General features: G+C 41.1%; 1 protein-coding gene across 6 annotated transcripts in view; it reads right to left on the bottom strand.

Moving 5' to 3' along the window:
• Nucleotides 1-12,783, bottom strand: part of LOC128738177 (phosphatase Herzog) — a 126,904-nt gene that overhangs the window by 11,842 nt on the left and 102,279 nt on the right. For all 6 annotated transcript variants that reach the window (XM_053833103.1, XM_053833104.1, XM_053833108.1 and 3 more), the window contains one exon: nucleotides 10,777-11,015. In XM_053833103.1, the coding sequence (XP_053689078.1) occupies nucleotides 10,777-11,015 (239 nt within the window). The remainder of the gene's footprint in view (nucleotides 1-10,776; nucleotides 11,016-12,783) is intronic.

Raw genomic sequence — 12,783 nt, 5'->3', positions numbered from 1 at the left:
TACTTGGACCGGATCCGGTTATCCGGATCCCTAGCTAAGGTAAAGAGGAACGATACACATAATTAATTAGGCGCTGCTTCAATGGCCCTACCTTACCTAATTTTCCACTGTTGCCCCTTCACGTCTTATTCCTGCCCTGTCACATTTGTCATTATTTTGTTCTACAGACCCCTCTATCGATTGTGAAAACTTCCGTGATAAAAAAAATGAATAATAGAGATCCAAATTGCTTCCCTGAGATACTCCTGAATTGTTAGTAAAGCTATAGGAGCGAAATGAATCGGGATTGACATTTGGTTTGTAATGATATGATTTCAACCAGTATAGTGAAGCCCGCAACGTGGTCTTATTTTCATAAACACGTAATCTCGTTTTAACAAATGCCGTCATGAGCACCTCTTCCGGACTCCCACTGTTATTTTTTCATGCACTGGGACGAATTTTTGTCAGTGTATATTTGGCTGTCAGCCACAATTGTCGCTTTCGTTCGTCATTGCAACCCAAGCAGCTGATACCGATTACTCGAGAGGACTTGCAATCTCAAGCGCATGTGTAAGGGAGGACGCTAGAAGATTCAAATATGATCCTAGTGTGCCTCACGGGCTGTTGGCTGCTTACGAGTGGCTGGCCTCGTGAGCAAGCTGTTCAGAAAGACGCTACGAGGGTGTGCGTTCACGAGTGTGTAGGTAGCAGGGTGCATGCACACAGCACCGGCCGGCGGTTGTTTGTCGCCACTAACGTAAGCGTACGATGCTTCAACGTGAAGAATGTTAAGTGTGAAGAAGCACTCAAGAAGATTTTTTTAGCGAACAAGTTGGTAATCCGTACAGACAAAAACTTCTCTAAAGGGCATATATTTCGGAATGTGTCCATTTGGTATCCGTTTTCAATAGATTTGACCAAGGCAATTTATTCGTTTGAAGCGAGAATTGAAAAAATGGCTGCAATTTGAGTTAGGCTAGAGCCTATGATTTTTCACCATGACAATGCTCGGTTACATGTACAAATACTTGGAGAATAGTGGCGGGAATTCAAGTAGATCTGCTAAATGTGCTTATCAAAAATATGTAAAATGACAATCCATACTCTTCAATTACGAGACTATATTCGGGAATCCACGGTGAAACCTGAGTAAACTTTCTATATTTTCTGTTCAGATTATGTTTAATTAACATCATCAAAAATAATTGCAAAAAAAACGCAGTTTGCAAACAAGGACGAAAAGCACACAAGGTGCCTTATTAATTTGAATAAACAAACTTGAAAATAAAATTTTTCAATCATGTCGGAAAAGTAAATAAACGATCCTGTCAATGGACGGGAAGGTTTTCGATGTGCAGTAACCAAATTTTGCATGTTGTACTGAGTGCATCCGCTGTAATTTACACTGTCAACAGTAATTATAACCATAGCGACGACAACACCACTGATGGGAGTGGATGGATAATTGCATTAAGCAATTATGATGTCATTGTCTGGTTACGGTGCTGTGTTATCGTACAACTGTCTAGTAGGCCATTACGAAGCAACACACGGAACGTGCACATTCGCGCTGGTTGTAGTATTCTGGAAGAGCGTATTCACTATTGGCAAATGTGATTGTTCAAAGCAGCGACTATCCAATGCCTGTATATGCCTGGTAAGAGGGGGTTATTACCACTAAGAGTGTTATAGAGTGCAGCTGACGGATTAGCGGGCACAGTTGAATCAAACGAATCGAAGAAATTATATCACCTGATCAACTGAATAGTTACTGTGTTATGCATCGTTTGATTCCTGATTGATCGTATGAAAGGAAATCAACAATATCTGCTGTGTGATTAGTTTTTCGAATGAAATACAAAACAGTTTCAGATGCGTATCAAACCCTGATATTGGTTTGCAACAAGCACAAGAAAACTTTTGTCCCTTATGAATAACCCTCCTTACCTTGGTTTATCAAATGAATCCCACACATTTGAAATCTAAATTGCATCTCGAATTCAAACTAGTCATTATTTCTGAAAAAAACTGCTCTAAACAATTTATTGACGCCAGACTGTTTTAGGAAACTACAACAACCCTTTAGCCAAAGCCACAGTGCGCAAGGTGCACTGTGCATTTGCCAGCAATGCTTTGTTATTTCTTCGTCGCTGTAATTTAAAGTTGTTTATTCAAATTATCAAGTTATATTTACCTAACACTGCAATATGCCGCTTCGTCGGCGTATGCAGGAGCCGCAGAATGATACATTAATACAGCAAACGCAAGAACCTGCACCTTTGCCGAGTGGGATGAAATTACTTTCCCGCCCGAGATTGTGATTTTCTTCGTCTTCGGGGCGGAAGGCAAATACTACGAAAAGCCCCTTCTCGCTGGGTGATCCCAAGCGTCGCGTCGCGTCGCCATCGCCGTCGTCGGTCGGTTTGGCTTTGTTGTATGCAGGGTAGCGTCGTTTGCCGCGCGGTGGCCGACATAAGTGGTGGATGTAATTACTTCTCGCGTGCAACTGCTCAGCAATCAGATTGCAATCTGTGAGCTCCTCCTGGCGCACCTAGCATGCAGCGATGCACGCAACCATGGGAAGTAATGGCCAATGCAGTTCAAGTTTCAAGCGATATCACTTTATCTGGCATTAAATTTCTGTGATCCTCGTACACATGGACTTGGCTTCAGCAGCATACTATGGCGATGCACCTTCGTGTGCCTGGAGCAAACAGAAGGCTTCCATTTCCATCCATCACATAAACAATTGCAAATCCATTCTTGTACGGTGATTGAAATTTATTAGCCGGGGCGTCAAACATACATGACAGCATTGAAATACTGGCGATTTTCTATTATTATTGTTAATGGATAAATAGCCGATGGTGTGAAGGTGAAGAAAAGTGCTTTGATCGGAGTCAGACCAGCATGAGAGGATGAAATCTAGTCCCTATTTTGTAATTCAAATATGGTTTTTTATCGCAGTTTTGTTCTTTAAATGTTTTTAAAACAATTTAGTTTTGTCAAACCACTTAAACATACCTTTTAAAGCAGGTCAATACATAACCACGCTTGAAACAAAAGAGCACGCTAATGATGATAAAACGATAAATCCGCTCCGCACTCCGGAACTGCAGTAAAAGGCAAGTATAACATTAATCTTATAATCACCCTGATTTAGCTTCGCAAAATAAAAAATCCCCGTGGCACGAATCGGCATGGAAACAGCAAATGATTTCCAGAATGAACCGGATACTAGCGGTAGGTATAAGACGAAGTCTTGCTGCTACATTCCATTTTTGGATCATGACCTTCTATTATTCGACTTTTGTAAGCTGGCAACTGATTCTAACAAGTCTCATAGTCAGTCAAAATTCGAGCATCCTACAAGCGGGAGACACTAGCTATTTTATATGCTTTCAAACATTCACTGAAGTGCCCTTTTGAAAACCTTAAAAATGCTTCTAACAAGGGAATCTTTGTAGTATATTTAAAGATGCTACTTTTGTGCTCATTCTGAATGCTTTTGTCAATCGCTAGCTCGCAGTTAGCTTGCAGAAGCTTATAGAAATAATTTTTAAATGGACAAAAAAGACAATATTTTTGCTTATCACCATCTAGAAAACCCCTATTTAAACTTACTTAAACATACTTAAACTTCGCCCATGTTTTTCTTTTAATCGTGAAATTAAAAAATCTGAATATTTCTCATGTACAATAATTGGCAGATGTGGGACATTTGCTATTCAGTTATCAAATTGGCGTCCAAGCAAGTAAAAAACAAAGCAAAGCGAAATTTGACCGTCTATTTTTTATACGACAGTCTTCGCAACCAGCTGTTAGAATACAGGACAGTGCGGGGACAGTGCTACGATCCTCAGCCTCTCCCAGCCGAGATTCGAACATACGACGACTGGCTTATTAGACCAGCGTCTTACCTCGACCAACTGGGAAGCTTCAAGCAAGTAGACCAACATTATACATAGTTAAAAGTGTCCGACCCAACTAACGCCAAACGGGGAACGACAGCTAGGAAGTCAGGATTGGGGAAAAATCGAAAACTTAAAGTCGCAATGACGACGATGACGACAACAAAAAGAGTGACCAACGCTTTCAACCCCAACCTCTTCGTCTGAGATGTCACAAGCTAGTTGGTAGTGTTGTCTACAACCACGAGTACGGTTTTCCGGACAAACTGACGCGGCTGATCAAAGCTACTCTGGAACGAGTGATGTGCTACGCGCGCGTCTCGGGGACACTCTCAAGTCCTTTCGAATCGAGCAGAGGGTTACGGCAAGGGGATAGACTGTCCTGTATATTATTCAATGTCGCTATTGAAGGTGTGATCCGGCGAGTGGGCATCGAAACGAAAGAACGATCTTCAGCAAGAGTAGCCAACTCCTAGCCTTTGCAGACGACCTCGACATCATTCCTAGAAACCGTGGGACGGCGGAGGCAATCTACGCCAAACTAAAAACGGAGGCTAGGAGGATAGGATTACAAATTAATGCGTCGAAAATCAAATATATGGTAGGAAGAGGCTCCCGAGAAAGTAACGTTTGCCTCCCACGGACAGTAACTATTAACGGCGATGAACTGGAAGTGGTTGATGAGTTCGTATATTTGGGATCTCTGGTTACCGCCGACAATAATACGAGTAAGGAGATCCAACAACGCATTCAAGCTGCAAATCGAGCCTACTTTTCCCTCCGCAAGACGTTTCGATCTAGGAGCATACGCCGCCGTACAAAGCTGACGATGTACAAAACGCTCCGATAGTCCTCTACGGACTTGAAACAGTAACTTTGCTTACGGAAGACATACGTGCACTTGCCGTTTTTGAACGAAAGGTGTTGCGGACTATTTTTGGCGGAGTACAAACGGAAAGCGGAGAGTGGCGGAGACGTATGAATCACGAGCTACAGGCACTGCTTGGAGAGATTCCCATCGTACACCTGGCGAAAGTTGGGAGACTACGGTGGGCCGTCCACGTCGCAAGGATGCCAGACGACTGTGTAGAGAAATCCGTTTTCTTCAAGAACCCCACCGGCACCAGAAATAGAGGGGCTCAACGTGCACGATGGCTCGACCAGGTTGAAGCCGACTTGCGTGTGTCGAGACGCGCAACGAATTGGCAACAAGTAGCCCAGAATCGAGTACAATGGAGAGGAATTCTTGATACGGCAAGAGCCACCCCGGCTCTCGGCTGATTAAGTGTGTGTGACCCTGAATGCTGTATTCGACAGTGCTGATAAAGTTCGATTGCGTGATGAATGACGTGACAAATTTCTAACGTCTTCCTGGGTAGGATAGCCAGAAGGGGAAAGTCTGCTGACATTTTCAATTATTAAACAGTCAAAGTTTGCTAAGAAATATCTGGTCTTACTGGATCTGTTGCTGCTACCGTTCCTGAAACTGGATTTGGCATCTTGTCATTACGGAACAAACCCCACAGAGCGGTAAGTCACCAACAACGTGTAAGTGATCCCCAGGGATAAGAACCCTCCCAAAAGGCTAGAACTTCACTGAAACGAGAAATATTGAGCCATTGTCAAGCGGAACCTGGTGAAGACCCAAAAAAATGTCAGAAGCGAAAGCAGTTTAAGGAAAACTAGTATACAGAATCTAGTGGCAGAAGTTAAAAGAAGGGCCCGACCATTCGGATTCAGTCAACCAGAAATTAAACTGCATATTTTTCTATATTTTAAGTTAATTAAAATTTAAAAAGAAAACTTTCATTTTTTAATAGAAAATATAATTATTTTATACACATTCATGTTTGACTAAATATTGATCGAATGTAATTTATCAATGTTACACAAAATTTCATAACAATAAGCTACAATAATTGGTAAGCAAAGTGTCGCATATTTGAATAGTTCAGCTGGAATGATTATAGTAGCGAGGCAAACTACTTGAAAACCTCACAAAGTAGTCAAATTTCCAAATAAAGTTTCTTGAATTCAGAACTTGTTTAAAAAATATTCGCCCTAAAAAATAATTTGATAATTTGGACTTTTTACATTGCTCCCAATTTCAGTAATGATTCTCAGCTAACGGGTCATTCACAGGGTCCATCCCTTTTCAAAAACTAAATCCATACTTGGTTTTCTACAATGTTGCAAATCGAGCGAGAAGCAAATGATGCCCACTGACACGCGAGTGAGCATGAGAAGCAAAGCATTGTACGCTTACGTCAGCGTTGAAAAACAAGCGCCGGCCGGTGCTGTGTGCATGCACCCTGCTAGCTACACACTCGTGAACGCACAGTCTCGTAGCGTCTTTCTGCACAGCTTGCTCACGAGGCCAGCAACTCGTAAGCAGCAAACAGCCCGTGAGGCACACTAGGATCATTTTTTAATCATGTTGCGTCCTCCCACACGTGGTTGAGATTGCGAGCCCTCCCGAGCAATCGGTATCAGCTGCTTGGGTTGTAATGACGAACGAAAATGACAATCGTGGCTGACAGCCAAATATACACTGACGAAAATTCATCTCAGTGCATGAAAAACTAACAATGGGAGTCCGGAAGAGATGCTCATCACGGCGCGTTTGTTAAAACGAGATTACGTGTTTATGAAAATTAGACCACGTTGCGGGCTTCACTATACTGCTTTTCTAGTCGAATAAAACAGGCGATCTATTTCGAATAATGCCAAACAATTAGCACCACAATCAAACGTATTCACACCACCATCTGCAGACGTCAACAATCTTCAATAGAAGCATAAAATGAACAAAAGCGGTCATAAGGCCTATTCCAAGAGACAAGGGATGTAACAGTCCAAACAAATTTTTATTCTCATTTACTGCGATGTTATGTAAATTGAGTCACATGACACATGAAAGGTTCCTCTTGAAACTCTAACGACATTCTATTCAACTTCCATTCAACACAAATGCCGAGTGACGTCACTCGCTTCGCAGAATAAGTCCCAATACCATTCATTTTGGGCTTATTCTGGAAATGAACAATTGGATAAACTGAAAAATACACTGAAGTCGCTTTTTACGCGGTTTTCGGAATTTACGCGGTTTTTTACGCGATTTTCGGAATTTACGCGGTTTTTTTACGCGATTTTCGGAATTTACGCGGATGTACTCAAAACGTCTATTTTTTCGCGTAGTGTTGAAATTCACAAAGTTTTTTTTACGCGAAATTTCAGTTTTTTACGCGAATTTTGGAATTTACGCGGTTTGTTTTTACGCGACTTTCGGAATTTACGCGATTTTCGCAATTTACGCGTTTTTTACGCGAATTTCGGAATTTACGCGGGTTTTATGCGGGACGTATCCTTCGCGTAAAAAGCGACTTGAGTGTATTGATCTTAAGACTAAAGATATTGCCAAAGTCGAACTCACAGCTCTCCCTCTTCGGTGAAGCGTGTTAGTTTAACCAATTACATCACTAGGCCGACTGATATTTTGTAGTCTAACAACAAGTTTTGTTGCGCTCATCCAACCATGTCATTCTCACACATTTACCCAGCCAGAGTATTATTTGTTCGATAAGTTGTGTTCTAGCCACACTAGCTGATAACTGATTAGCTATTCGGTTAGTGTATGAGAACTGTAATAAGCGCTGCCGTCGCATCAGTGTGGCGCGAACTCAACATTTCAATTCGGAATGTGGCAAAAGGCGAAAACTTTGGTTTGTTTTGTGCAAAAACCAATGACACGTTTTGGACTATAGACAGAATGAAATTCAATCTCCAAAATGAGCCAAATGACTCAAGATTATAAGAATTTAGCTTATGTTTTATGAAAACACCATGAATAATAATCCTGATATCACGAACTTTTTGCGGTTCAACACAACACAAGATTATGAATTATTATTCACGATTTCGTGGTGTCTGATAGGACAGTTCTGCCATGATCTCGCAGCAACTCAAACTCTATGATTTCATTCAAGATACCGGTATCGAATTTCCTTCCTTGTACAAAGTTTAAGGTTAGCAAGACACTAAACCGAAATGACAAACAGAGCATGATGGCCAAAGCTCGCGCAAAGAACCTGTACAGGAAGTGGCTCAAACCCGTTCTGCAAAGTGATGGAGGCCGAAACCTACATCAATGCCGACGTTAGACAAATGCCGGGGTAAGAACACTATGTTACTACTGCTAAGTTTCACCGAAAAGTATCAATTTAAATAAGGAAATAAATACTGCTAAGTTTGCATTTTTCAAGAGTGTATGAACGATAAGCTGTTGGAATTCGCAAAAAAACTCCGATCTGCGTATGTTGCAAAATGAGTCACTCGTTCATCACTCCAGGGACTGTCTACGGACGAATCTACAAGGGTGAATGCCTCCAAAAGCGGCATTTGCCCTTCTTGATACCTCCCAAAGGCCCGGCGTTACTTTGGCTTGATTTAGCACCCAGCGTGCCGGTCTTAGACTAGTGGATGAAAAGTAATGTTGCTTTTGTGACAAAAAAGGATAATCCTCCAAACGCTCCGGAAATTCGGCCTATTGCGAAATTTTGGGCCATTATGAAGGGAAGCATGTTACTGACGGTAACCATGTTACTCGAGCACAAATCGTTAAATTTGTCCACTAGACGTTGCAGTTCAATGCAGTAGGAATCCATTTTAATTACCTTAAAGATTTTTACATCGCCGGCATAAAAAAACCGACAGCCAGAAGAGTAGTGATTCAAGATTGCTCCCTTATGGTACGCCAGAGATGTTGCAGAACGAGTCGGAAAATACGGATCCGATCTTCACACTCAGCCTACGGTTAGTTAGGAATATAGCCACTCGCAGAATAGTGTGGAAACATCCAGTCAAGCCTCAAGCCTTGCAAGTAGAATGACGTAATCCACTCGATCAAACGCTGCTTTCAGGTCCGTGAACACTGCGTCAATTTGCACTACTCCATTCATGTTGCGCTGACAGAATAAAACAAAATCAACGAGATTCGTAAAAACTGACCATTTTGGAAAGCAAACTCATGCTTGTCTGAAGAAATGTAGTGTTGACAGCTAGCGAATAAAGCGTCGTTCACGATCATCTCGAGCACTTTAGAGCTGCAGCATAATGAGGTAAACCCCAGTTTTTAACGTTGCGCTTATCGCCCTTCTTGTGTACAGGGAACATAAGTGAATCTATCTTTTCATAGAGCAGGAAACCTACACTGCTGGATTGAAGCCTTGGACAGATGTCTAGCGAAAATAGTAGAACACTTTTTCAGGATGTAAGACGGAGTACCGTCCAGCCACTAACGAACATTTTAGTTTTCCGATGGCAGTCTCGACCATCTCCTCAGTTACATGAAAAACTTGAATTAAAGTTTGTGTGGTAAAAAGTATTCGTTTTACCGAATAAACCTCCCATCAGTTCTAGGTATTGAAGTTATTGTATGTCAAATGGTAATATTGCTTCATTGTAAAATCCTACAGAGCACAGGTTACGCTACGCAAGGTAAAAGACGGATAAGAAAGCGGGCTCCCAGTCCGTGGTAGGACACAAATTACTGAAATGTCTACGAGGAATAATCTAGAGGCTTTTAGGAATAAGGGAAGACCGGAAGACTCCACTACGAAGCTTTAAAAAAAGCTTGGTCAATGCGATTACTGAGTCGGTTCGAGTCGATCGGAGTCGAGAGAGACATCCATGAGCACTCTTCGGAACTCACCAAGGGAAATGCGAAATCGAAAATTAACGAAAGCAACTACATTACGTTTTAGTGCCAAAAATAAATCCTTTCACAAGAAAGGTATCGAGAGTATAAAAATCGATGGAATGACTGTATTGCTATATTGCAAAGCAACTAAGGTCAAATTTTGCCAAAAAAAAGTGTTTTTACAGGTAAGTTCTGGCACGTAGTATGTTACAAAAACAAAATTATCTATTTTAACGGAAGCAATCGCAACAAACGTAGTCAAAGAGCAAAAGAAGGTTTACTGAGGTTTACTTGTGAAAGTTGTAGACTCTTTTAATTTAACATTATTTATTAATTTTTTAAGTGCAATTTATTAAGTGCAATTAATTGCTAATGTTTGCGCTTTTGATCAGTATATGGAAGAAACTTCTGCAAATGTTCCTCAAAAATAAAATTACTGCTTTGGTGTGTACGTATTTGAAAGAAAACAAGAGTTCTTGACATAATGATAAATTTGGTAAGCGTCCAATAAATCACGAGATTTTTTCAAACGTCATGAAATCAAAACAACAATATTCAATGATATAACTGTAGTCGAATTACATACATTTCAGTTGTACGTATATGTGTAACTAAACGAATCAGAAAGAACGCTTTCCTAACCGTAAACCTCATTATCCATTAAAAATAAGATTCTTTTGAAAGCATTAATTCTAGTTGTAAATACAGCAAAACATAGGAAAAAAAAGCCCTGTTTGGTCGAACAATGATTTTGAAAACATAAACCTATTCAATCCTGTATAAGCTCGCAAAGAGCTATATACGAAATGCATGTAACTTCCATGACATTGACTAGCAGCACACCAGTTGCTCGCTCGTATCAACCCGTACTCGTAAACCCGTAATGCGTTGGGTGTTGGGTGGCGGTTGGATTTTCCAAAGGAAACAGCTTACTTGCGAAACCTTGAAAAGCTGCTCGAATGTAGTAGCACTGACATTGAAGAAAAGTTGTACAATTCACGCTATCCGGGGCGTCAGTAATGGCCGTGGAACAAGCTTATTTTTGTACAGCCGAGTGCTACCGCTTCGGTTGCTGCGCTTTTACATTACATTATAAAGAGAGCTGCATTTAACTTGAACTTGATAGCGTTCAAGCTCAAAACTGGACAACAACAACAACAATAACTCAGGTGCAATCGTACTCACCTTAAAACTGCTATGCACTAGAGTTTCATCTAAGTCTATCACCATGCACTTTTTGTGCATGTCGGCGTGTCGAATCTGTGGCAGCAGGTACCGGGGCTGGCCCTGGATTGGCGGGGGCGTAATCGAACCATCGATGGGGGTACCATTCTGATTGCTTTTCGTCCGCGCTGTCCGCCAGCAGCAGAATATGGTCTCGAAGAAGCCTCGCCTGTGTGGTTTTAGCCTATCTACATTGTTTGCTGAAAAGAGGCAGAAAAAAAGGTAAAACGATTAATGATAATGTTCCGATTCCGAGCCGTGGGGAGGAGGGAGTCATCTCTGTAATCAGATACGAAGATTTTCTATGCGTAAATCATACCGAAAAGCTGCACGTGGCTTTCGTCCTGAATGGGTAACTATTCCTAACCTTCCGTTTTCGTAAAACAAGTTCAGCAGAATTAAATCAGTTCTAGCTAGCAGCTGAACCAAAACATTCAATCGGACTCCCTCATGTTAAATTCAGGTCATTCTCGTCTAGAAGGAATTTGCCGCAACATCTTCAAGATTCTGCTTGCAATTTCGCTAGTGGAATCTGTACGATTGTATATACCTTCAGCAGTGAAACGTGATCTTTTTCGCTGATAAGATAAGGGTTATCACCACGGGCAAATAAATACAAGGCCATGATACAACGGCAAACTGCTGCTGCTGCTGGGATACATTCACTGGATGTGACTATGTACGTACTGCTGTGGGGCCGATAAAAACCGCAAAATGCAACAGCTAGGGCTAGGCGTTCGCGGTTTTACAGCCGGCCACGATAAGGTATGCGTCATTGACCAAATAGGATAGGCACTAGGTGACGGCATAGTGTATGTGTGTAGGATATCCGTTGATCGTAGCTGGTATGTTTGTGAGCATTTAAAGCTTTCATTGTAAAATTTTGTTTTGTGTATACAATCTTCATTATTTACTTATGAACAATTAGTAGTTAGTTGGTGCAACAATGATCCACTGGTGTTTAAATCAGACGTAAAAGTAAAGTTAGGAAACCTTAACAGCTAAAAAAATCAATCAACGTCAGCTTTGCATCCTCTTTAGATAAAAAACACTGTACTGTTTGAAAGTATGCCTGAGTAATTAGTGTTATAAAACAAAAGAGTTCATGTTTCGAGATGATTGATAGTGACGGATTCCTATTAATACACCAATGGTAAACCGGAAGCGACAGTTTGATTGACGGTCAGTGCAATACCATCACATGTAGCTATATTTTACGAAAACTTACACTCACGCATTGTGTTATCGCGATTAGTTTATGTGCCGCATATTAAACTGATATGCGATATATCTACATATGATAGAAAACCTCATCACTCGCGTGATATCAACGTATGGACCAATATGAGACATAATTTCACAGTAGCTCTACTTTCCCAACAATTAAAAGCCGGTAAATAAGCCTACACTCCAGCATTTTTTAAAATCAAATCATATCGCAGTTCCACAAAATGATTAACGCATTAGTTTCTGAACAGGCGATAGAAAAAAAAATTGAATTGCCAAGTAGGTGGCTCAAAACTAAAGAGTGACCACTTCATACTGCTCTAAATACAACTGAAATTTAAATCGCTTTACTGATGAGACATCATGATTAATTAAGGTCATCAAAAATAAACCCATTAACGACCAAATAAATGAATAAAATTTATGAAAAAATTACCATTTTTTTACTTCATATTTCGATTTTGCAGACTTTTCCGCTTGATGAATGGCTAGATTCTGCGAATACAGACCCAAAGTGGTCCTTAGCCTCTTATCCAGCAACTCATATCCCTACCTGCTAGTCGCGGTACCAACCGGAATACGAGCAACCTTAGCAGAGATCGGGTAACCAACCCTGGTGGAAACTAACAGGGAAGAAGGCACTGTGTTGTCTCGTCTCTATAAGATGGTAGCCCCATTACGAGACTAACACTGTAACGTAACACTGCCCTAGTAAGGCAACCTACCTAAATCTGCCTTACT

The sequence above is a fragment of the Sabethes cyaneus genome, chromosome 2 (genome assembly GCF_943734655.1).
Source record: "Sabethes cyaneus chromosome 2, idSabCyanKW18_F2, whole genome shotgun sequence".
Classification (NCBI taxonomy): domain Eukaryota; kingdom Metazoa; phylum Arthropoda; class Insecta; order Diptera; family Culicidae; genus Sabethes; species Sabethes cyaneus.
This window is presented reverse-complemented; position numbering and strand designations above follow the sequence as displayed.